Raw genomic sequence first — 27,342 nt, forward strand, 5'->3', positions numbered from 1 at the left:
CAAACACTTTACCTCTCCAGCTTCGGCTTCCTCAACCATAAAGTGGGTATAACAATAGAAGCTACCACCTAAGGGTAGCTGTGAGGTACAATGTTGGAAATCAGTAAGTGCCAGCCATTGTTCCCATCCATTATTACTCCTGACTCCAATCCCCAACTGAGTTAAAAAGAAGTAGATGGTTGTCTCCTGTCCAAGTCTGGATGGTGTTTCAAAAGGGGCTCAAAGGAAGAAAACCTTGTAGTATGGGAGCTCCATGAACAGAAATGTCTTACGGGTGGCAGTACTCTGGGAACTGAAAAGGGAGAATTAAATTAGGTCATGTTCAAGGTCAGTCTGCAAAAGTTACAGTCCATGGGTAAGTAATATCTCCTCTGTGAAGTACCACGTAGAAAATACTTTAGGCTTTGCAGGACATACTATCTCTGTTGCAACTATTTAGGCCTGTCACTGCAGTGTGAAAGCAGCCTAGACAATGCATAAATGAATAAGTTTGGCTGTGTTTCAATAAAACTTTATTTACAGTAATAGGCAGAGGGATAGATGAGCCTTGCTGTGGTGACCCCTGTTACCGTCTATTAACATAAGGCCCTGAGTGTAGCAATGTGCATGGGACAATGCAGACCTCACCCTTCCACACTCAGATAAACAGGCTTTTATTCACATCCTGCCCCAAGTCCAGATCAAACTTCTTCATACACAGAAGTTCATTTTGTTGATATTATAGTATGTATGTGCTATATGTGTGTACATGTATATGTAAGAATATACAGCTCTTTAAGAGCACTTGTCTTGCAATGCATATTTGCTCTCCCTGTATTTCTCTTCTATCAGCTTAACCTGAGTCAAGTTAAATGTAGGCATAATCTAGTAGTGTTAGTGCAAGTCGGTATATTATAGCTATTTTCCATGGAAAAAAAATACTTCTACTTTGGTTAAAAAAAAAAAAGATAGGAGCTGAGGAGGAAATAAGGAGTACAGTATCCATTTTTATGTAAAATTTCTCTTTAGATGACATGTCACCTTCCCAGATTAGGACACACACTCCCAGTTTATGCTCGTTGTCCTGTATCCTGTCCACAGTAAGCATCTAACTAGAATTTCCCTTTCACTGTAATCAAAAAGTTGCATTAACATGTATTACCTGTTCTTAAACTGCGTACCAACTGTGTATTTAAACTTATTAACAGTTGCATTAAAATAATTCAGGGTGAATTTGTTGCATCTCTACTTTCACTTTCACTTTTTAGTGTGTGAGACATCCATGCCAGGGAAAAGATAGAATAATACGTGGCTAAATCAGAAGATAATCAGGAATAAAACCATCTCTCCTTTCCTGACCCTTACCAGAAACTTTCCTTTCAGGGGCAGGAAACAGAACACTCACACTCACTGATAAAACAAATTAAGCTTGGACAAGAGAAGCTGGAGACAGAAAGCTCCTTCAGGACTCAGATGGTGGTAGAGAAAGACTGGAAGCAGTTGCCTCGGCCAACCATCTCGAAAGTCAGTCAGTTGTGCTCCTATCTGCAAGATGTGCGAAATGCTGCCAGGCAGCCATGTGGTCAAGTCACTGGGAAATTGGAAATTTACAAGCATAGTGCACATGAAATATGTACAGAAAACAGAAGTTGGACAGGCCTGCCTCAGAGCGATGGAGAGTACCTCGGATGCTCTTGCTACAGTAAGCTGATGCTTTTTATATGGCTTAAGTGTATATCTAGTTATTTTATTGGATGGCAATGCTTTTATCTTTTGCAGTAAACCCTTCTGGCAGCAACAACCTCAAAAAACAAACAAAAAAATGGTGCACGCTTAATAAAAAGTTGAGTACTCAATTTCCTTTCCTCAAGAAAGTAGATAAATGCATAACTGCTCCAAATGGTTAACTGTCATAGCCAAGAGGAGCATAAGGAGACATGACAACAAAATGGAACGTGGTGTCCTAAACGGATGCTGGAACAACAACAAAAAAGGGACTTTGGGGAAAAACTGAGGAAATCTGAATATGGACTTCAGTTAATAACAGTGAATCAATAATCAGTTCATTAATTGTAACAATTGCACTGCACCAAAGCAAGGTATTAATAAGGAGAAGTGAGTACACGTTACACAGGAACACTATACCATCTTCTTTTTTTAAAAAAAAAAGCTTCTCAATATTATCCTCCACCATGGTGCACCATGGTGCCCTACAGTGACGTCATGGTGCCCTATAGTGGTATCATTAGCCATATGAAAACCAGAAAATATAAAGCTCCTGAAGAAGCAACAGGATCTATGTCTTTTAAGACAACCGTATTCTTCAGAGTCTACAATTTTACTCACGCAGCTGCAGAACGCTTACTTACATACCACCTGTGAAACATGACTTTTTTCTTAGGTCAAGAGACTGTTGTTTCAAATTAATTCTGCACAAATTTTTATTACCGATTATCTTGTATAAATGCAAAGAGTGAGATGATAGCTGTGTTTATTGTCTGCATTAGCAGAAAAAGAACTTCACAAAGGTAAATCAGGCTAGTTTTGTATCAGTGCAATGAGATGCTTCAAAAAAAGTAGATGGAATCAAAGTTCAGGAAGTTCGTTCTGTCAAAGACAAAACATTCAATCTTATTATTACAAATGCTATCATCAATTCAGTGGGAAATAAAAGAATAAAGCATTGTAGTAAAAATTGTATTTTTACCAAATCAAGAAATCTGTGAAGTAGAAACGCATTGGAATTGGTGGCACATATAACTGAATCCAAATACACTTTAATATTCTGCAGACTAAAATGTCAAAATTTCAAATATATTTACACACATAATTACATTATCTAAACATTTTTTGCAATTGTCATTTTCTCTCTTTGTGGCTTATCACCATTCAGATTTTGGAAATCTTTGGACCTTTGAAGAACTACTTAGCAAATCATCCTAAATGTCCTATGTCATTTTGTAAACTAGTCCTCTAAGCATTCATTACATTTTGTTCAAAATCAGTTGGAAAACTTTAATCAAATCACTCAACAATGGGAACTATAAAGGCTACCATCCATTTTTCAAGTTTTTTGCAGATTGAAGTTAATTGAAAAGTAAGCCTGAAAACAGGAAGATGCTAAGGAATTAAACAGATTGAATGATGAGAGTTCAAATGTATAAATGAAATTCTGTAATTATTATTTGGAATATCTGAACTTACGAGAAAAATCTTTTGATGGTCTTCCTATCTTTATTGATTAAATTTATATTCTATAACAATAGGATAGAATTGAGAAGTCCTACAATTTTGATGTATCTAAGTATTGGAAAACATTTAAAAGAAACATAAACGAACACAACTTGATAAGTCTTGTCTTATAAATGTTAATAAATTTGTCAAAGTATTTGTTAAAGGAAGTATTTTGAAAGGAGGTAAAGACATAGAACCTGTGACAATCGTGGACTAAATTATTCACATATGTTAATATTTACATGTCAATACCAAGACAAAAAAGAATTAACGATATCCTCCACTTAGAATTTACTCTACAATTATAGTTCAACACTTGAGAGTGTTTTCTTAATTTAAAAAAAAAATCATGATCTACACAGAAGAGTCAACTGCTGATGTCCACAATTTCAAATTTAGTAGTCAAAAAATGAAATCGTAACTCTAAAGATTACAAGCGATATTATAGAAAAAATTAAGAATACGACCACATTCGAAGATGCATTCTTCAGAAAAGTACCACTAATTCTGGCATTAGAGATAGATATAGGTAATTAACATTAAAATACATTAATATGTTCCAGTACTATTTTCCACTTTTTAACGTTCACGTAAGTGATAAGAAAATTTTTACTTCAATGTACATAAACCTTTTATTTTACAAATAACTTTACTTTTAAAATTTTTGACTAGAACTAGTATATAGGACCACTATATAATAAAAACAATTTGTTAGATAATAAAATAGTATTTTGATAAAATTATATAATTTAAAGTAAATTAGTTCTCCTTATTTTATTCTCAAACAAGTCCTGGTTTAGGGAATCAATTCTACAGCCACTCTAGTTCCCTATCTCATTTCCTTCTTTCTTTTTCCATCCTTAGGTGCTCAATGTCCTCAAGTATTTTGTAGAGGGCTCAATATAAAATATGTAACTTTTCAACAAAGGAGACAAGGTTCAGATGAAGCACGTTTTCTTGACTGATTTCACATCACTGTTCTGTTTTTTTGTTTGTTTGTTTTTTGTTTTTCAATTTTTGAGACTGCAGAAGTTGAGAAACAAATTCCTCCCTGGTCAAAGTACATTTTGATCTGAGTTTTTGATCAGAATCTAAGCCTTTCATATATGCTATGTAGAAGCCAAATCCTACACATCAGTCAAGGCTTTCCCAAAAGTCACCTCTGAAAATCAGCCCTGAATACTCCAATCACAGGGAAATCCCTCTCCTCCTACCCCCACCACACTTTATTATCTGAGTTCTGTGTATTGAGTTTTCTATGGATGTTTTACCTTCCCGGTTACCCTATCAGTCTCATATCCCTTGCAGCAGCCAGCACCTATAGGTTTGACCTGGAGCAGCTTCTCCATTAATGAATGAACGAAGGAGGCAGGAGGTCTGGGAAGAAGGGCTCAACATGAACTGATGTGGAGAAGGTGGAGTTTTGTACTGGATCTGCGACAGGCTCAGAACTCCGACTCACAGAGAATAAAGAGGGCAAGGTGGGAAGGAGTGAGCAGGTGAGACTTGCCTGCACAGGGTTAGGGAGAGGGCGAACTATGGGAAACATGATTGCCAAGATAAAAAGGGTCTCCCCTGCTGAACACAGTGAGAAAGTAGGAGATTCTAGAAAGCACACCAGATTCCATCTGAACTTTACACGCACCAGCATGCACCAGTCTTCAGTGTGCTGCTGCCTTCTCCACTATTTTTTCCCTTTTCTCCTTTCACATTGTTTTCAATGGGGATGCGCCCACTATTTATCATAATAACAGATGCTAAGAATGCTGAAAATAAGTCCAACTCAAGAAACTGTCTGTCTTGCTGGTGTCTGGAATTATTTCTGATATGCAAAGGCCCCTTCATTTTGTTCCATGATATGGTTTGGCTGTGTCCCCAGCCAAATCTCATTTTAACTGTAGCTCCCATAATTCCCATGTGTCGTGGGAGGTACCCGGTGGAAGGTAATTGAATCATAGGGGCAGGTTTTTCCGTGCTGTTCTACTGATAGTGAATAAGTCTCATGAGATCTGATGGTTTTATAAAGGGCAGTTCCCCTACACATTCTTGCCTGCAGCCATGTGAGATGTACCTTTGCTCCTCCCTTGCCTCCCAGCCATGTGGAACTGTGAGTCCCTTAAACCTCTTTTTCTTTATAAATTACCCAGTCTCGGGTATTTCTTCAAAGCAGTATGAAAATGGAAGAATACACTCCACCTCAGATTTGTGTTTTTGTGAGCTGAGGTTGCTGAAATCTCAACATCAGCTGAATGGCTAAACCCATGTATCAAATCTTGAATATATTTTGAATATACTTCAATAATAAATGTGGGGGTATTTTTAACAAAATAATATTTATATTTGTTAATAGCATATATGTGAGTTCCAAAAATAAATTAAGTTACGTGATTCTATGGAGATCAACAAAGACAATATATTGCATACATAGATAACTCACCATTAGCTTCTACAAAAGATAAGGATTTGCTTGTCATTCTAAAATCTCCAAATGATTTATTAATATACTACAGAATCATGAATACCAGTACAGAACACTTTTTCTTTCGAAATCAGTACATTCCGGAATATGTAAGTGCATTCTACTTGTTCATTCGATAGCAAATATATTTCCTGAATTAGCACTTATTATATATTGAATACCTACCACTGATTATTAAATAGTTGGTATTTAATTCTGAATTATTACTGGTATCATGGAAAGATAACTGTTTGGTTCCTCATCACATTTTGTTAACAGTTAAATAAACCTTATGCTTGAATATACATAACACTGGCAAGAAAATTTGTTACAATTCTACACAACCTGCTTTGGCCTTTTTATTTTATTTTAAATATAATTTTTGACACAGAGTTTCACTCTTATCACCCAGGCTAGAGTGCAATGGCATGATCTCAGCTCACTGTAACCTCTGCCTCCTGGGTTCAAATGATTCTCCCGCCTCAGCCTCCCAAGTTTACAGACACGCACCACCATGCCTCGCTAATTTTTTTGTATTTAGTAGAGATATGTTATTCAGGCTGGTCTTGAACTCCTGACCTCAGGTGATCTACCTGTCTGGGCCTCCCAAAGTGCTGGGATTACAGGTGTGCGCCACTGTGCCCGGTGCTCGGGCCTTTTTAAAAGCCTATTTCAAAGGTTATATTAGTTTGCTATGACAGTGAATGTAATTAAGCATGAAATTATTGTCTATGACATCTTTGAATTATGTTAAAACTATTTATATATGTGATATTATTTGTTTAGTGTCCCAAAAGACATGTCACAGAATTTTATAATCTACTTTTAAGAATCACTGATTTTTACCTACCTACCCTGCTACCTAACCATCAAACATAAAGATAAATCAATAACAGTGTTCCAGTCTGTTTTATGAAAAGATACAAAAATATCAAACCAAGTAAAATTAGTTGTAGAGATTTTCTTATGAATTTCTTAAACACATTTCCCCTTAGAAATAAAATGTTGCCGACATCTCTAATTTGACATTTCAACAGTTAAGACCCTTTGAGAGGCTCCCAGTCTCACTCCATGGTGCTTGGGATACATTTTCCTCAAGGCAGAAGCCTCCTGAGACAGACCCCACTGCCCATCATCTGTCTACTCCACTGCTTTCCCAGCAACATGCTGGAATGTTTAATTACTTCTTCATTTGATTTTCTCCAGAATGGAAGGGTGACTTTCTGAAATGGTTTTTAAAAAAAGGTAGCCAAAAATCTCATTAAAATCCGACTTTTGCACATTATTCAAGGATCAGTTGTCCTGCCACTGGTCCACTTTTGTGCTCCCAGAGCCACAGTTCACTAAAAGAGCAAACAGCCTTCAGATCTGCAAACACCATCTGCCAACAGAGTCTGACCTCAACCCCCAAGAAAAGTCAAGAAAAGAAAAACCAGTCTTCCCTTAATTGAGTCATCATCTTAACTCACTGGTTCATCAGATAAGGAAAAAGCAATTTCAGTAAGCTGTATACTTACATTTATTTCAGTTTATATTTTTTTATCCCAAACCTTTAACATTCCCTTGGTTTCCAGTTCTGTTTCCCTGTGGTCTGAGCTGCACTTCTCTCTCACCTGCTTGGATAATAAGATACCCTCTGGGCAGCAAAACGAATGCAAAAGCTACTAAAGAAAATGGAAATAAATGCCTAATTGTTGCTTTAAATCCAAGTACTATACAGAAAGTTGTCATAAAGGTATTACAGTAATTTGCTTGAGTGGATAAGGAGAATCCACGAAGCAGTAGTATTTGTTTATCTTGGTGTGTAATTTTTTAAGCATTCCCCTAAGACTCAAAAGAGAAAGGATTAAAAATAATTTCAGTGATCAACATATGAGGTGACTGACAGATTCCAGTGGATTCATTCAGCGTGACCTATGCCCACTCCTGGCTGGGCACCTACTTCTTATTTGTATTCAAAATAATATAACTCCATGTTTTGTGCTTAGCTCTAAGCGGCTGAATTTCTAAAAAGATAATTTAGAACTACAGCGTCTACTTGAGGAACCTCCAAAATAAACAAAATTGAAAAAGAAGTTAATGTATGAATAAAAATGGAACAGGAGTAAAACTACAAATAATAATAATATTATAATTTCAAAATGATGGCAGCACTCCAGCTATCTGAAACTCAGGTACCTGATGCCAAGAAGAATCCAAAAGGAGGTTGGAAAGTCAGAAAAAAAAAAAGAAAAACAGCTTCTGAGACACTCCTGCTTGGTATAGGAATAATTTACATTCAAACGGGGCTTTTAAAAAACACAATTCTAATGTATCTGATAATCTGTTTTCCAAAACTTCAACAGACAAAAGACCCACGAAGGAAGGAAGTACTGAGAATAGTAAAACGTCATCTGGCAGCCTGATGGCAAGGACAGACACTCCACACAGTAACTTCAAAAGCCAAGCTGAACCACCATCTCCACAAATCCCTGGGGATATCATTCTACCAGCTCCCAGAATAAAACTAGACTTCATATGATGACCCTGAATTAGCACGGAAAGCTTCAGTGATTTTGCAAACAATTTTTCTGACCAATGCGTTGCCCACGTCCATGTGCTTACCAAAAGTCTTGTGACAGATGATCACTGCAGTACTATGTGTGACATCCATGAAGTAGAAATTATCCAAATAGACATTTTTAGTAAACTGGATAAATCTATTGTGGTATTTTCACACTGTGGAAGAATCTACATCAATGAAAATAAAAGTTTTAAACTACAAGCTCACAAACATCACGGCGACTGAAAGAAGCCAGATGCACTGTACGAACCTATGTATGTAACATCAAAACAGAGGCAAAGGACAATGACTCCTCTGGAAAGAGGGGTCTGCAGTGATTGAGGGGGGAACCTGGGCTTCCGCAATGTAGTGAAATGTTCTGTTTCTTCACCTGCATTCTGATTTATTCAAGCATTCCATCTGAAAACCCAGCAAGCTGTACACTTCCGCTCTGTGTGCTTTTTTTGCTTGTGTTTTGTCTTTAAAGAATACATTCACAAAATACACAAAGTACTTGATGGAGTATAAAGGACTGTATCCTCAAGGTAAACTCAGTCATGAACATCTCAAAATTCAGGTATCAAACAACCAGAAGCACCCCAAGGCAACATTTTGAAGTCAGCGAAGTTTCTCTCTTCTACCTCAGTTCAGCGATTTTTTTTCTGGGTCTTTTCTGCCTTTTTGGAAACATCTGCGCAGCAGATGTGGCCACATTCCACACTCTCACTTCTCATTTTCTCAGCAGAGTTTACTACACACACAAACCATTCAGGGTTTCTGTTAAAATACAGATGCTTCAGTGAGTCTGCGGTGGGCCCTAGGAGTTTGCACCTCTAGAAATGCCCTTGACTAGCAGCAAAGAGAAGATGTGATTTACCACCAGTGCCCACTGAGCTGCTGAATAATGAATCTAGCAGCTCTCTTGTGGCTGCTTTCGGACTTATACCTGGTGGAACACTTCTGGCTTCCCTGTGCTCTCCTATTACATCCTGTAAGTAACTTCCAACTCAGGGACAAAAACTAGTAGATAAGAACCCATTCCTACTGGAAAGAATTTCTTCCTGTTCCTCATTAAAATGTCAGCCTTTGGACTTCTTGGCACAATGCCTTCCTTTCACAGAGCATTTGCAGAAAGGAGGGAAGGAAGGAGTGAGAAGGAAGGAGAAGAAGAAAGGAAGCCAGAAAGCAGTGAATTTGCCCAGGAAAGTCCAGCAAAGCATAATGTTTGTGTGGCTTGCTGGATGGCTATGCTCAAATCCAAGATGTACTTTCTGTGAGGTGCTCAGTTTGAAGTTATGACTATTTTGATGAAGAATGGGATTGTAGGGCGAGGGTGGAGGGGTAGGAACAAGGCTGAATAATAAGACCTCTTCTCCCAGAGGGACGTCTCACAGCCATAAGCAGATGTAGGGCAAGCCTTTTCTTGGAAGATAAAAAATATTAATAACTTTAAAGTTGACTTTGGTACTTCGTTGTGGAGTGTTTAAGCATTTGGGAGGTGGGGGGATATAATATATGTATAGGAAATTTTCCTGATTAAAATAGTTTGAAGTTTTCTGTTACTCACAAGCTAGAAGCATTCAAAAATGCTCGGTGATCTTCTCAAAACTGAGAATATTTGAAAACCTCTCTTAGTGGCTATGATGGTGAATTTTATTTGTCAACTTGTCTAGGCCACAGCAGCCAGATTTTTGCTCAAATGTGAGTATGTTGCTGTGAAGGTATTCTATACACGAGATTAACATTTAAATCAGCAGACTTCAAGTAAAGCAGTTTACCCTCCATAATGTGGGTAGGTGAGCCTCATTCATTCAGTAAAGACCTAGAACAAAGGCTGATCTCACAGGGGAAGAGGGAATTCTGCTAGCAGATGACTTTTTACCAGGACTGCAACCTCAACCCCTCTCTGGGTCTCCAGCCTGCCATCCTGCCCTGCAGAGTTTGGACTTAGCAGCCTCTATAGTCACATGAGTCAATTCCCTAAAATCAATCTCTCTCAATTTCTCTCTTTCTAAATAACATGTCAAGACATATGTGTATACATATGGTATACACATAACACATATATTTTATATGTGTGTCTGTGTTTATGTACATTATGCACACATACACACATCTTATTGGTTCTGTTTCTCTGGAAAACTCTAATACAAATGTCTAAAATCACTGCACTTTCATTGGGGTTAATCAATGTAGACCAATGTACCAGCTTCACAGTGAATGTATGCTAGGACTGATGAAAAGAGCTGAATAAGAACTTTGTTACTGATAAAAACCTTAATGTTAAATATCATTCAACAGAGTAGGTCACTTCCCAAGGCTCCAAGTGCTCAGCTATCCCATCATATTTTCATTTTAGCCAGGGTCATTAGGACTCTAACAACCTAATAGATTTCTAAACTTTTGTGGACTAATGGACTTTTATTATCCTGAAGAGAGCTCATTTGGTATAATCTCTTAGGAGAGAGGTGATGCATTATCCTTTTAGACCAATACAAAACCTTGAATCTGTGTACACAGAATCAATCTGACATTCATTTCTGTCTTTGCGCCTTGCTGGCGCTTCCCATGAGTTCTGTACTCAAGATGTTTTTTTAGGATTTCTCTGTCATAATGCAGGTACCTACAGCATCAGTTACTTCACTCCCTAGGTTAGTAAGTGAAGGATGCTAAAGTGGAAATGACTTTTCCCAGTGTGTTAATGCTTTATGCCCCCAAGTAACAGCCACTGAAATGCAAGTCCATTAACAGCTGCACGCCACAGGCTACAAAGGAATGCAGTGTGGACCTGATGCCATTTCGCACCGTGATCGTCCTCTTAGCACAGACTGTCCACCTGCGTTGTCTGGGTTCTCTTGGATCCTTGTGCATTTTGTCCTTGCCCCACTAACTAAAAGCAGCTGCAACCCCACATCTCCATCAAGCTACCTTCACCTTCAGGGAAAAAAAACCCTGCAAAATCCTATATTTTCATGTTTAAACAGTTTTTCAGATTATTTTTTAACTCTTATTTTAGGCTCAGGGGTACACGTGCAGGTTTGTTGTACAGGTAAACTCGTGTCATGAGGCTCTGTTGTACAGATTATTTCACCACCCAGGTACTAAGCCTAGTACCCAACAGTTACCATTTTTAAGATACCTACAGGTATTATGGAGTACTGTATTTCTATGTCTATTAAGAATCTAGCATGACTTTTTTTTTTTTTTTTTTTTTACTGTGCTAGTATGTTATGATTGTTACTGCTTATTTGAGTATTCTTATCACAGAAGTATAGCTATCGCGTGGTCTGCACCATTTCTACCTTTTTTTCCAAATGCCCTGTGTGTTTGCAGGACACTAGGTTTTTCTGGAATGTACACACTGTGTTCAAGCAGAAATGCCTGTAGTATAATTCATTCATTAGCATCCCCAAGCAAACCATATCCGCCAGTTTGAAGTACATGCTATACCAAGAGATCCCCAAGGAGGAAAAGAAAAAGTATTCTGCACTACAAACACTAACACTAGTTTACAGCATTCCCATCAGAAAACATGACACAGGAGTATCCTAAAATGGATTTTCTAAACAAATGTGTGTTGGCTCTTCATGAATTCTTCCACCTCAGCCCAGAGCAGACTGTAACTCTGTTTCACAGAAGCAAGAATTATGAGGTGACTGTGTTATCCCAGGGGATGAAATGGTAGAGTCCGCCATGCTAGGCAGATGGGTAACAAATCAGGAAATGCTACCTAAACCTCCCATAAGCCCTTCATCCTTGCACCAGGTAGCTACAGGCAGGTAACAATAGGTGATACTTTCACCACTGCACTCGGATTTTAGAATAAATAACTCCTTATGTACTTCTTTGCTTTCTGTCTAGATACTTAAAAGATATACTTGATCAAAGATACTATTATGACGAAATGGCCATCTGAGCGTGCACCGTACTTTTATAGTTGTAACTGATCGCAGAGGGTATCAGGGCTGAACATTCCCCGAAGACACCCCAAAACTAAATTTTAAAAATTGAAATTAAAGATAGCGGCTGCTCTTGGTGTGCACGTGGTGGGGAGGAGCTCTCAGAACATGCCATTACCTTGAGTGTTTCCGCCTGGCCACTTAAAAATGGAAAACAAGGACAGATACATGTGAGAACATTTAAGGAATAAAGCTTGACTGAACCTGTATGAGCCTACTCCAAAACAAAACAAAAAAAGACAGAAAATGAAAAAAAAAAAAAAAAAAAAAAAAGGAAAAGAAACCCAGACACACAGCTGTTATGGCTGTTCAAATCTCTCAGCCCTAAAATACAACGGTGCCTAACGGACAAAGAATTCCAACAATGAAAGAAAATAATACTACAATACCAGAAAATAGGACCTCTTATAACTAAATTCCCTTAATTTTCATCACAAATCATTTCATTCCAAATGATTTTTTACATGTCTTAAAAACCGTGACAGCCAAGTACTTCCAGCTTCAGACGAAAAGAAAGAAAAATATTAAGAGTAATAGGTATCCTAGACATCCCAGTGCATTCACAGTTCAGCCCTCCTCCCCTAGGACATACCCATTAGGGCAGCATAACCTGGAAGTAGAAAATATTATACAACAACATCTGTTGAGCCTGAGCAAGATAACTCTGCAAAGTACAATAACATCTAAGAGCATACAAGAAAGTAAAGATAAACTGTCATTGGGTCAAAAGGATATCCCACAAACTTAGAGGGGAAATAAGCAACACCATTAAAGTTCTAAGTTAGGATGTCATGGAACGACATGCTCAAATCAACAGGGATCTTCAAAATGAGATTAAACCTAACATTTGAATTAACCAGGGCACATTCGCAGGTTGCACACTGGAAATGCTGTCTCTTTAGCTATGCAAAATTGGAAATTGGCACTTAAAATCCAGCATCACTGTCAACATTGGACCCACATCCTGCATGGCAGCCACTGTCTGGAGCTGAAAAGTGGCCAAGCTGAGAAGTGGCTTTCCTCCCAGCATATAAAGCAGAGGCTCTTACCGGCCATAGAGTCCACATCACTGGGTCAACGTTACCTGCCTGGCTCTGGAGGCCTCCATGTTTGTGAACCCTCCTCCATTAATCACAGCCCACGGTGTATGTAGTAAGAGCGGAAGGAGCTTGGAAGTCATTTGACAGGGACCTGCAGTCCTACTCATGCTGGACTACAAAAGAAAGAAGTTTTGGCACACTTCAGCCTTGCAAGGGAAGGCGTGAAGGCTTCACTTCTCTGTGGTAGAGGGGAGGAAACTCCCTGAGTGTAGCTGGTCTGTTTGATTTCTGACCATCACTGAGAGCTGGACCCAGGCCATCTACCTCGTGATTCTCGCCACTTTATATCCTCACTGATGTCATCACCTTCTGAATAGAGAGAAACCAGCTAAGCAACTTGGACTTTTGGCAGGAGACTATTTCTAAGTACTCAGTGCCTCGTGCAGTCCTGGGCATACAGTGGACCAAAAAACAAAAAAAAAATTGTTAAGTGAAGGAATGAATGAGTAAATAATTGAATGAATGAATGAAAAATAGGAAAAAGGGCGAGAAGAGTTTCCTCTGTGGGAAAATAACACAGATCTTCCTTGTTTAGGATTGGAAGATTTAATATTTACTTTTTCCATAGTGTTATGCTCTCAATTTAAATGACAGAGGAGATAAATGCATACTGAGAAATGAAACACGCATGTTTACAGTCCTATATAGTTCTTGAGGATTTCAAGTCCCATTAGAATAGTATTTCTCATACTTAGATTAACAGGTAGACCTTATTAAAGACTCCTGTGAGGCTATGCACAGTGGCTCACGCCTGTCATCCTAGCACTTCGGGAGGCTGAGGAGGGCGGATCATCTGAGTCCTGGAGTTCAAGACCAGCATGGCCAACACAGTACTATCTGCACTAAAAATACAAAAATTAGCCAGGTATGGTAGTGCACACCTGTGATCCCAGCTACTCAAGAGGCTGAGGCAGGAGAATCACTTGAACCCGGGAGGCAAAGGTTGCAGTGAGCTGAGATTGAGCCACTGCACTCCAGCCCGGGCAACAGAGCGAGACTCCGTTTCAAAAAAAAAAAAAACAAGACTCCTGTGAATTCCACAGTTAACTTAAATATTGCTTATAACACATTACACTTAACTATGAACGAACACAAATCGGATATAAACTCCTTATACCAATAGCATCAGTACATTTCTAACACTGACACACATTTACAAAATCAATGAAATCAGAATTAGCAATAGTCAGCTATAGACAGGGCATGCAGTTTTCCAAGCTAAATCTCCACAGTCAATGTCAGTGTGGGACTGGCTCATACATGGCTATCTGGAGCACATTTCTATGATCAAAACCCCATTCTCCCATCACTTTTATATTGAGACTACAGAAAATCCAAGACTCTGTTGTCAGTCACCTTCGGATTATGTGGAAACATGGCTCACACGCACAGCCCACCTTTCGGCCTTCCTTCTTAGCTCATGACAATGCGCACAGTGTTACGGGATGCCTCATGAACACAAAGGCAGGTTTTGATATTGCATACCCAAATCTGTAATGCAAGAGTCATCCAAATCTGTAATGCAGGTGATCGGGAATGAGCTCACATCAATTTATTTTACATTATCGCCAAAATGAAAATAAGAATATTTGGTCTCCTAAAACTCCCAAAGATATATGTAATGACCACGAAGGGTCTATGGCTCCCAATTTGAGAAACATTCGATGTGAAACATCCATAGTCCAGAATGAGTGGTGTTTCGGAGTGCCAGGAGGAATTTTCCCATTCATTATTCCACACCCCAGGTCCTTCAGGTGTCAGAAACTCCTGAGTATTTAAGAAGGCCAGAAACAAGGTCAGGGTCAGGTATGCATAGTGCCTAGTGAGATGTCAAGGGCAATGTCAATATTGGGTGAACTAGAGAAAGGATCAAAGAAACATTTGCACTACTGGAGCTGTATATCCTGTTTTTATAAGACATATAGACTAAGGCCTTAAGGGTTAAAATTCACTCTTCTTTTCTTATAATTACTCTGAGAAAAGCAATTATCATTTGGAAGATCCTGAATATTTACAAGTTGAAGCAATGAACTTGTTTGTTAGACAAAGTAATTCTAAAGAAATCCTATGTGTCATAGATAAATTCCACCATTAGAACTTCCCTCTGGGAGACAGACAGTGTTTACTTTCCATTTTACAATCTCACATGAGACCAATACAGTCAGGTGAGGCATCCCTGACCACTCAGAATAAATATTATCTTCCCATTTCCCTCTTCTGACTGTATACTGCACTCAGGTGCTACCTAAATTGTAATAAGTTATACATGAAGCAAGAATGTATACTGTATATACGCTCTGAGGAGAGAAAAAGGATTCAAAACACATTTGGAATCACCATGGCACACTAACCATTCCCCATATGATGCAGCCACTTTCATTTTACAAATGAAAAAAGATTGGATAACCCGGGCAGAAAATAAGAAACAGATAAAGACTGTTACACGCTTAAAGAGACAGGGGTAGTGTAACTGAATTTAACAGTAATTTTAGAGAAGAGTAAATCCCAAGTTCAAGTTCGAGGAAAAGCTAGAGAAGAGTCTGTAGATCTGGCAGTAAAGTTTCCCTGATAACACTAAGTTTTAAGATTTTTTCTTTTTAAGCCTTTTGATTTTTGCACAAACCAGAAGGACAGAATAAATCATCTTTCTTCAAATTCTGGGAGCAAAGCTCTGAGCAATCAGTGAATTCCGAGGGTTACAGCAGGCCACTGCCCAGATGGCTAACACTGAGAGCCTTCTAAGGACTAGAAGGCCAGAATACCTTTCCCAAATCTGAAAGTCAAAAATAAATTACTACCTTGAGATTAAATTCAAATATCAGAACCAGAAGTGGCCACCACCCAGCAAGTAGAGCCCATAAAACCGAAGGCATGCACAGATTCACACAAGGCCGAGGAGGAAGGATCAAAGGTTCATTCCCCCTAGATTCTGGAGCAAGGCAAGGATGCCCACTCTCACCACTCCTACTCAATATAGTACTGGAAGTCCTAGCCAGAGCAATCAGGCAAGAGAAAGAAGGAAACCCATCCAAATTGGAAAAGAGGAAGTCAAATTATCTCTGTTGGCTGACAATATAATCTTATATCTAGAAAACCCTAAAGACTCCTATAAAAGACTCCTAAGCCTGGATAAACGAATTCAGTTAATTCTCAGGATACAAAAATCAATGTACAAAAATGGGTAGCATTTCTATACACCAATAATGAGTTGTAGTTATTAAGAGACAGGTTTTGGCTGGGCGCGGTGGCTCAAGCCTGTAATCCCAGCACTTTGGGAGGCCGAGACGGGCGGATCACAAGGTCAGGAGATCGAGACCATCCTGGCTAACATGGTGAAACCCCGTCTCTACTAAAAAATACAAAAAACTAGCCGGGCGATGTGGCGGGCGCCTGTAGTCCCAGCTACTCAGGAGGCTGAGGCAGGAGAATAGCGTAAACCCGGGAGGCGGAGCTTGCAGTGAGCTGAGATCTGGCCACTGCACTCCAGCCTGGGCGGCAGAGCAAGACTCCGTCTCAAAAAAAAAAAAAAAAAAAGAGACAGGTTTCTCCCAGTCAGCAGAGTAATGATACACATAACTGTGACAGAGGACACATTAAAGAGAAAAAGCAAAAAGCTACAGAATAGCAACAGTTAGAAAACAAGGAGATCCAGATACAGACATAAACAGAGACACAGATGTTAGGATCCTGGTTCAGAATCCGGAAAAGGTAAAGAAACTTCCAGGAAACCTATGGTGAGCACAGTGACAGATCCCAAAGCTGGTACTCAAGGTAAATACCCTTGATATCTAGAACTTGGGTGCAGCCCACCACCATGTTGCAAGGCTAGAACACATCTTCTCTTCTTGGATGAGAACCAGATGTGATGTGGTTACATAAGAGAATTTGGGAGGGCAGTTGCTACAAGGCTAAGAAAAGTCCTGGAAGTAGGAGGAAAATGTGTGGATGTTGTACTCATCCTTCATGGATGAGGACCATGAGCATGAAAATATACATATATATATTCATCTTTAAATACCACGAACACATCACAAAGTACCAAGATGCTCACATGTGGAAGATATTCAAGAGCTGAGATCAAAGAGAGAAGAGCTGATTTGCCTCTCTCATCTCAAGGTGGCTCGGGGCCACAGGCTCACTGAGTGGAAAGAGGGGAAACCGAGGCAAGATGGAATCCATCAGTCTCTCTTCCTTTCCCCTCCATCCGATCTCTGTGTTTCACTCCCTCTCACCATTTCCCCCTCGGCCACTCTATCTCTGGCCTTCTCTCTTGCTCTCTGGCTCACTCCTGATGTATTTATGTCTTTCTTTGCCTCTGTCTCTCCTCTCCCTTTTCTATCTTGTCAAGCACCGTATCCTGTAAATTAAGGGAGTTGTGAAGCAACTACACTATTACAAAACAAGGCAATCATACTGAAAAGGGCTAAACTAGCACCCAAGAAGAGGAAATGGAGAAGCAACCCTCACCAGTACTGAAACTTCGCCTCTGCTTACCGGCAGCTACTTGTTTTTCAAAATTTCCCAATTAAATAGATTGCTGTCCGATGGGGGAGCCTTTCCTCTTGAGTTTAATAAGGTAAGCCGTTTTGCCAGTCTCTATACAATTCACATATGGAAAGGTTTGGTTCCTCTCAATTAAATTTGTTTTTAAATTACCAAATAAAAGAATCCCCTTCAACACTGCGCATGTAGAAACATCGCAAACTATGTGAAACAGCTAACGGTGCTGATTTTGACGTCTCAACAAATCCTAGCCCAGCACCGCCTGGCAGGTCACCCATCACTGATACCTGTCACACAGCAGGTACCTGACTTGAGGTTGTCCCCGCTTTGGACACTTTTGGGACACCTGTGCCCACTCACAGACCCACGATGTTTCCCGTGCCAGCTGCACGCTCACGTTCCTGTTGGTGAGAATGTGGGGTTTTCTAAGTTAATTTATCAGCATGAATCAATTCACAGATAACACTCAAAATTGCTGCAAATGGAGTTGAGAAAACACTGAAAAGCTTCAGCTCTGACTAGAGGTCAGAGAAGAGACCTTCATCCCTCCTCTCAGCCATCCATCAAATGCTCAATACACACACACACACACACACACACACACACACACACACACACACACACCCTATTTCCTTCTCTTGGCAATCTCTAAACACCATGACCGGCTCACAACAGTAACTGGAAAAAAAAAAAAAAGTGAGAAAATCTGCAAAAGCTCACAGCATGAACTACACTTTCTCTCAAAATGCAGACATCTGAAACAAGAACCAAAGAATACTGATATCTTCTATTCATTCAGCAAACATTTACTGGGTATTTCCTGAGTATGAAACTCCCTGTTTCAAGACAATGAGCCAGGCATCAGAAACTGGCAACGCTACATTATAAGTTTGCTCTCTGCCCTGCCCCTCCACCCACAACACCCACACATTTTCTTCCTACTTCCAGGACTTTTCTTAGCCTTGTAGCAACTGCCCTCCCAAATTCTCCTATGTAACCACATCACATTGTCCTGCTGCCTTCACCTGTTGGCCGACCTTATCAAACTGACCAGGAAGTGGTCAAGGCCCACCTTGCAGACCCTTCACACCTGCTAGGCTCAGCTTACCATGTCACACAGCTCCTTGGACACTTCTTCCTCAGCCTTCAAAAGAAAGAGTCCCTCAAATTTCTAAGAGAAAATGAACTCAAGAATGACACACATCCCAAAGGCCACTTTCATCCCTTCATGATGCCGTATTATCTTCTGTCAAACATCACGATTACTGATGATCGGGGAGTTTAACCCAAAAATTGCTTAATATCTTGCTTGAAAGATCCTTTAAATGAAAATCAACAGTGTCATGCTTTGCCTTTATAGGAACCAAACATTTTCCTATTTAATATCCGTTATTCTCAAACTGGATGTGAACACTTCCCAGGATAGCCCTGGGGCACGCTGTCCCCAGGGATAAGATTGAGTGCCAGGTGAGAAACAAAGCCACAAGTTGGAATGGCACACCTTCCTGGAAAGACAATTCTCCCTTCAGAAGAAACTCTATATTAAAACAAGTCCCAAAATATTGTGTACAAACATGAACAACTTAATGACTTTTTAACAAAAACTCCTGCTTGCAGCCGTCTGTTGAGCTATGTCCACAATACAGGGAGTTTCCTACAAATTTCCTTTGCCTTTAAATGTTCTTCAATGAAGTTGTTGGAAAAATGTTTCATCTACACCATGAGCATCTTGAAGACATGAACTACATACCATCCTTCTCTTTGTCCCCAATGACCTAGGACAGTACCTAAGCCAGTATCTCACATATGGCAGGCTATTGGTAATGTTTGTGGAATAAATTGGGCTGAAATAATGCCGACAGCATTATCAATAACAAAAAAATTTAAATCACATTTGGATGGATGGAAGAAAAGGTGAACAGCTGTATGAGGAAGTGAAGTAGAATTAATCCAATTTACCAAAACAGCGGATGGCTGCCATGGTAACAATCTGATGCAGCAACGCAGTTTAGATCTCTTCCACTTGAACGTGAGAGGAAGACAAATATTGTACTTGTTAATCTCAAATCAGGAGGTGAGGTGAGGCTTAGGACACAAGTCTACCAGGTGACACCAGTGCCCATTAAACGTAGTAATCTCTGAAGAGTTTGGAAAGGCAACATGATAATAATAATTCCACCAATAATATTAAGTCCTGGTTTGTATACTGATCCAGGTCATTTCAATCATTTAAGGTTGTGGGTGAAATATTTGTTGCTGAGACTAGACAGCTGTGAAAAACAGATCCACATGTATGCATGCATCATATCCAATATGATGTGGACTCACCCTGCCTCATTCCTAAAATTCTTACCTTTTTAAACTAGCTGCACCCAAACTAAGTTACAGATGAAAGATGACTCAAAGAAAGAGCATAGGTTGTAGCAGTGTTTTAATTTTGTACTTCCCTGGTTGGGGAGTAACTCACCTGTAAACGATAGAAAAGATAGTTACACACCCACTTTCTCTACACAACCCTTCTATGGCAGTGAGTCACTCTCCATGCCCAATATTCCTCTTACTTTCCAAGCTGGAGGGAGAAGTTGGGAGGAGGAGGAAGTGAGGACTTCCAATGAACAAGCACACTGACAACCTTCCACGGATACTTCCTTTTCAATCTTCCTTCTTAGATGTGCCAACTGCCAACCAAAATGATGCCTTTCAGAGCGTCTTAATAACAACAGCCAGAGCTCAAAAAAATTTCAGCTAAACTCCAAACATAAAGCAGAAAAACACTTACAGCACTGAAATGTGTGTATTGCCGGGGAATGAAGTGAAAAATAGCAGCTGGAGATACCCACCACACCAAGGGATGGACAAATGCAAATGAAGCTCAAAGAAGAAAAACTGAGCCTCTCTCCCTCCAGGCCCTGAAATCCCACCTGCAGGCATCCTCTTACCTCCTGATAATTAAGTCCGTGACTTGACATGTTATTTCTGTCAGAGCAATAAGAGCAGAGAATATAGTGTCATTTTATCATTTTATTCCGTCACATAAAAAGTGAGTTTTTCAGTTCACAAAATGTGGAGTCAAATCTCTGCCGCTTAACTGGGCAAGTCCCTTAATGTCTGTCTAATTTCTAAGTTCAGAAATAAGCTAGCCTACCTTCTAGGGATGTTATGAAAATTAAACGTGTGAACTCCGTAAAATGCCTAGCAGGTACATCTATGAATATTTGTGTCCAGCAATATAAAAACCCAACAAAGTTTCCTTTTCTATACAGTCTTAAGAAAACAACAAATCAGAAAACTATTACAGAGGACGCCAAATTGGCAAACAGCCCGGGTCCTAGCCCTGGGGTGCGAGCCTAAGGCCTGGGGTAGAAGGTGACGTAACCAGGACGCGGTGAGATGTGGGGCGCGCGCCTAAACCCGCGCCGGGCGCCAGCGGCTGCAGACTCCAGGAGAGCTCCTGTAATTAACACGCTGCCCTTTGCAGCCTCAGGATTCGGCACGTAAAACTTTCTCCCCAAACGCTGACTGTATCCCTTTTCTTAACTCTAGTGGATCTTGGAAAAGTCAAAGCGAGTAGGTGAAGGAAGACAAGCAACTCACAGAGAATTGTAAAGTGCATTGGGTCTGCACACCTGCAAGAAAGTGGGAAGAAGAAAGCAGGAAGCGCCAGGATCACCTCCCGCCCCAGCTCACACTCGCACCTGGGAATGAACTTGGCTTCCTCCCCGAGTCGCGCCTGGAAATCCTGCCAAGCCCGGTCGGGACTCGCCGGGCCCCACGAGGTGGCCAGCGCCGCCGCCGCGTGCTCGTCGCCCTCGTCCTCCTCGCTGTCGGGGGTCTCGGGCCCCGCCTCAGCCACGGCGGGCGCAGGATCCACCGGACCCCAGTCCCGGCGCCGCCCCCCGCGGAGGGCCCCGCGGAAACCACGCGCGAACTCCTGGAAGGTGATAGCGCCGTCATGGTCGGCGTCGAGCCGCTGGAATACGGCCTCGGCGTCGGCCGGCCGCACCCGCAGCTCCGCGCACAGTGCCCGGAACTCCTCGCGCTCCAGGCGCCCCGAGCGGTTCGCGTCGCAGGCGGCGAAGACCGAGCGCAGCCGGGCCAGCTGCTCTCCGTCCCCGTCCGCCTCCATCCCGCCTGGCGGGGGCGGCCGAGAGGGCTACGGAGCGCCCTGCGGCGCACGGCCCTCCCTGGAAGGACGGGGCCACCTGCTGCTGCCGGGAGACGCGGCGAGTTTGGCTTGTCCGGCTGGTTTGGCCACTTGCGGGAACGTCGGGCGGGGCGACGGACGTCGGGGGTTGCCGGGCGGCTCCCTTCGACGATGGTTCGGGCCAGTCCCCAACAGGTCCCGGGGGCAGTGGAGTGTGCTCTAGCTCCGGGCACCGCGAAGGAGCGCCTCCCGCGACTGAGCGCCCGCGCACCGCGGTGGCCCTCACCACTCTCCTGGCGGGTGCGGCTCCGCCCAGCCAGGGAGGAGGAGCGCGCGCCTTCGCTTCTCTAGTTCCCACGCCCCGGAGCCCGCCGCTGCTTTCCGCGTAGGCAGGGGAGACCTGGTTAGCCTGAACGGGGGTGCGGGGGGAGCATTGCCCTTCCGCGTAAGCGCTGCTCGGGTAGAGCCCAGCGCCCAGCTTCTCCACAGAATGTTTTGGCGCGCGTTGAGAAGCTAACCTGACAGAGGTAAGGTAGGTAGGGGTAGGATTGCGAATGGGTTAAGTGCATTTTATTATCTTATTCCCGAAACGTGGTAAACTTCTTTATATACAAGTTTCTTACAAACCAAAGTACAAGATTCACCAGAAGACCCCATTCTCAGTTTTACTGGCTTTCGTTAACGCATTTCTGTGCGTCTAAAGTTAAGGTCCCACTGCTTAAACACAGATCTTCCGGATCTCCAATTCCACATTTTTTCTCAATCCTTGTCTCCTAAACCTGAGAAAAAAATTAATAAACAAAATCGTTTGGCAGGCAGCATTGTTTAAACAAAGACAGGTCGTTTTGGAGGTTTTTTTCTTTAAACAAACTTTATGGAAATTTTATATCCAAAGGTATGTTACCCTTTGGTTTTAAACACTTTTTTCGACAATACTATTGTTTCTTTAATACTGATTGCTTAATGGATATGAGATCTTTAAAATCCACCCATTTTGATCCTTTTAAACACTTTTGTCCATCCATTTCCAGGAGACCCTCAGTCTGTCTTATGGCTTGTGTAACCGTGCCTTTAGGCGATTCTCACAGCCTGTGAAGATACATTTGGCTCATTTTTACTTTATTTACATTATCCATTTCCTCCACATTTTAGACTTTCTGACTGTGTTTTTCTTTTATCTCATTCTGGATTCTCTTTATCGTTTATTACTTTGATTTTTTAAAAATACGATCATTAAGTAAGGGATATTACTGACACGTTCCTACCCGGCTAGTGTTCTTAAACATAAAGCTAAGTGCTAAATATCTGAGGACCTAGTTCCTCTTGAATTGTACAATAAACATGTTCAACGCTAACAGCTTCTATTAAACTGTAACTACTACTGATAACCCCCACCTGCAAATTTAACTGGTAAATTCTGAGAGGCATTCCATCAGAAGTCCTGGTCTTAGCAACCTAACTGTTAAGTGAATATAGTTGTATACAGTTGGACAGCTGCTACATTGAAATGAATCTTATCATTAGTGCAATATAAGTTGTTATTGATTTTGAGCTTATGTGCTTTCCTGTTTATTCTAAAGATTGATTTTCCATATGAATTAAAAAGTGGCTAGTTTGGTAATGCCTTTAAAGGTTTACAAATATACTTATTAAACTAAATCTTTGAACTATTATTATATTTCTACTGTTAGCAATTAATGGATATCTATGTCTTTCAAAATAGATGCGTTCATGTTTTTAACTGCTTAGGCAGAAGTGCTTTTTTGAAGACTGCTTGCACAAGTTTATTCCTGAATTTTCACTCTGACCTTTGTGCTCATTATTTCTGAATTTTTATGTTCTGTGACTTGCTTTGCCCTTTCCCTAAGCCCCTTCGTTGAAGAGTCATCAAGAAACATGAATTGGCCTGGCACGGTGGTTCATGCCTGTAATCCCAGCACTTTGGGAGGCTGAAGTCAGTGGATCACTTGAGGTTGGGAGTTCGAGACCAGCCTGACCAACATGGTGAAAGCCTGTCTCTATTAAAATTACAAAAAATTAGCTGGGCGTGGTGGCGGGCACCTTTAGTCCCAGCTGCTTGGGAGGCTGAGGCAGGAGAATCACTCGAACCCAGGAGGCAGAGGTTGCAGTGAGCTGAGATCACACCACTGCACTCCAGCCTGGGCGACAGAGCAAGACTACGTCTCAAAACAAAAAAACACGAATTATTCCAAATGTCTTGTGCATGCATTTTCTTATTCTTATTTCTACCAATGTTAATATACTTCAGACCTACACTATCAGTTATTTATCACTGCATAACAGCAGTAGTGATTTAAAAGTGCTACCATTTTATTTGTTCATAATTCCATTATCATCAGTTTGGGCAGGGCTCAGCTAGGTGGTTTGTCTGCTGGCTGACCTGGGATCTCTTAGGTGGCTTTCTTGTTGACTCAATTGGGGCTGGATGGTTATAGAGCCTCACTCATTTTTCTGGAAGCTAGTGCTGGCTGTTGGCTGGGCCATGCGTCTTCAGGAAGCTAGCATGGGTTTTGTCACATGGTGGCAATGTTCCAAGCGAGTAAGCCCCAATGTATAAGTGGTCTTCAAGCTTTAGCTTGTGTCATATTCGCTGATATTCCATTGACAAGGCACATTGGCAAGTCACATGGCCAAGCCCTAAGTCAATGTGGGAGGGGACTACAAAAAAACAGGGATACAGAGAAATGTACTTCATTGGAGGCCCTTACTGTTACAATATACCACACCTAAGGTAAAGGGACAGCCTCTAATATATTCTTCCAGGCTCTTGTCCTGCCATCCTCCTGTTTATTCTGAACAACCACAGCTGGACAGTCCTTCTTAAACACCAATTATTCTGTCATTCTTCAGCTCTTTAATTCTCAATCAGGTAACAATTTTGTTTCCCAGGGGACATTTGGCAGTGTCTGATGACATTTTTGGCTGTCTTAATTTGATAGCTTCTTAATTTGACAGCTCCCTCATAAGAGGGAGATGCTCCTGGCATCTAGTAGATAGCTGCAGGGATGCTGCGGAATAGCCTATAATGCACAGGCCAGAGCCTCCTCTCCTTCCCATTACAAAGAATTATCTGGTGAAAAACACCAGTTGTGCTGAGGTTGAGGAACCCTGTACCCTAACTCATAAACCTCCAGTGGTGCTCCAATAAAAAGAGAACTAAAGGTAAACTCTTCATTTGAGCATCCAGAGCCCTCTGTAATTTGCTCCCACCACATAGATCAAATATTTCACCCTTTAGTTTCTATCAGGGCTTTTACTGTCCCCCAAATAAGCCACACTTCATCACATGATTAAGTTAGTAGCTCCTTATTATCAGGACAAAATGTGAATATCAAGCAGATCTTTTAACTTTTCTCTCTTCTGTCTAACCAAACCATTTCCCGGCTTAAGTAAAAGAATTGGATCCTGCTTTTTCTACAAACGTTTACACAATTGCATTGTGACCTGCCACTCACAAACAAATCACTTAGTGTGTATGTCAGTTCAGATATCAAGCAGCAGGAATGTTTTTGAATAACCCCAGATATACTCAGGGGAAAGCCACGGTCATATAATCCGTCTCTAATTATTTTCAAGAAACAGCAAAGAGAAAAGAAAGAAATAGGAGGTGCTTCTTTTTTATTTTAGCATCCAGAAACAGCTAGCCAGGAACTGGAGATAACAGAGCAGCCTTTGAGAGCCAGTGAATTAGTAGGAAAGGAGAGCTTGCCCATGATTGTCAGCATGACTTTTTGAAAGATCAGCTTCCTCTCTGCCTGCTCAAAGATTTTAAAAATCAGAGATAATCTTGTTAGAGCATGTTTCTCAAAGCAGTGAAAAGACATCTTTGGAAAGAAATAGTTTTGTGATCAGATACATTTGTAAAACACAAATAAATTTTAGAAAGAATCCTATATTCCTTTGAGATAAAGCTGTTCGATTGAATATTTCCTAAATGTATTTGACTATGGTAACTTTGAATTTGGGGTTTTGGTTTGGTTGGTTTCAATTTCCGTGAGCTTTCCACAGACTTAGTGCTCTCAAAACATACTTGAGGAGATCTCATCTTAGACAATGACTAGGGTGGTGAGTCATGAGAAGTGATCCCTTGCTCCTACATCATAAATTGGCCCAACTTCCCATAACGGGAATGAGCAACACCACTTTAACCTGTTTTTCATCTGGTAAGTGGGGAAAGCTTTTAGTGGAAGCCTATTGTAATCCACCCTGTAAAATTTTCTTCAGGTACGAGAGTGCTTCTCAGAGTATGATTTAACACTGCAGTTACTTTGCCCCAGAAAGATCTGAAATGTCATTTAAAATGGAACTAGATATCTTAGTAATGGCATACCACTGAGGCACCAACTAGTAGGTTCAGGAACACTCTGAAACATACATACCCCTGTAAGAGCTGAGTCTTAGTTTCTCATGAATATATACTCAGAGCTTACCATTCCTAAGGAAGTTACAGGAAAAATGTAGGAGATTTTGCAAAAAGGAATGTGTCAGCATATATCATAGTGATCTACTTACCCTTTACATAAAGCATGAAAAAGAAAATAATAACACTTATATACTGCTATCCATAATTAGCAAATGTGAACATCCTATTCTATTTTCCTCAGATCTATTTTTTTTAAATAAAGCATTAGAGACCCAGTTGAACTTTGACTGCATATTGTTTCTATAATTGATTTATGGCATTGTTGTATAGGTATTGTGTTGACAGTTACCAGATTTTGGCAAATCTTTCATTTTAAAATATTAAGTATCTCTGGAATGCTCCAAACAATATCAAATACCATTTCATGTCTCGAGCCAGAGCAGATTTGGTGTTCATTATTAGAACTGAGCAAGAAGTGTTGCATTTCAAAGTTCTGATCCCATTTTGTGATGACTAAGCAAAACTCATACCATTTTTCCACATTAGCAAACTGTGTCTCATCCATCTTGCTCCTCTCAGTTAAGACAAAAGTCTGTGTTTTTATTTATTATTTATGTATTTATTTTTTGTGACAGGGTCTCACTCTCTCACAGGCTGGAGTGCAGTGGTGTGATCACGGCTCACTGCAGGCTCAACCTCCCTGGGCTCAGGTAATCCTCCCATCTTGGTCGCTGTAGTCACTGGAACTGCAGGCATGCACCACTACTCCCAGCTAATTTTTTTTTTTTTTTTTTTTTTTTTTTTTGTATTTTTTGTAGAGCTGGGGTTTCTCCCTGTTGCCCAGGCTGGTCTCAAACACCTTGGCTGGTGATCCACCTGCCTCGGCCTTCTGAAGTGCTAAGATTACAGGCATGAGCCACCATACCTGGCTGCTGTTTCATTTTATATATGAAACAAGTTGAGAAATCAAATCTAATAAAAATAAGTGGACCTCAGTTCACTTTTGGATGCAGAAAAAGCAAACTGTGGTAAGCAGAAT

The 27,342-nt window shown here is 40.8% G+C and overlaps 1 protein-coding gene across 2 annotated transcripts in view; it reads right to left on the minus strand.

The window, feature by feature from the left end:
- Window positions 1–22,203, minus strand: part of RASEF (RAS and EF-hand domain containing) — a 77,624-nt gene extending 55,421 nt beyond the window's left edge. For both annotated transcript variants that reach the window (XM_030920374.1, XM_030920375.1), the window contains exon 1: window positions 21,471–22,203. In XM_030920374.1, coding sequence (XP_030776234.1) covers window positions 21,471–21,901 — 431 coding nt within the window. In that variant the 5' untranslated portion in view covers window positions 21,902–22,203. The remainder of the gene's footprint in view (window positions 1–21,470) is intronic.
- Window positions 22,204–27,342: the final 5,139 nt, after the last annotated feature.

This window comes from Rhinopithecus roxellana, chromosome 16 (assembly GCF_007565055.1).
Source record: "Rhinopithecus roxellana isolate Shanxi Qingling chromosome 16, ASM756505v1, whole genome shotgun sequence".
Taxonomy (NCBI): Eukaryota; Metazoa; Chordata; class Mammalia; order Primates; family Cercopithecidae; genus Rhinopithecus; species Rhinopithecus roxellana.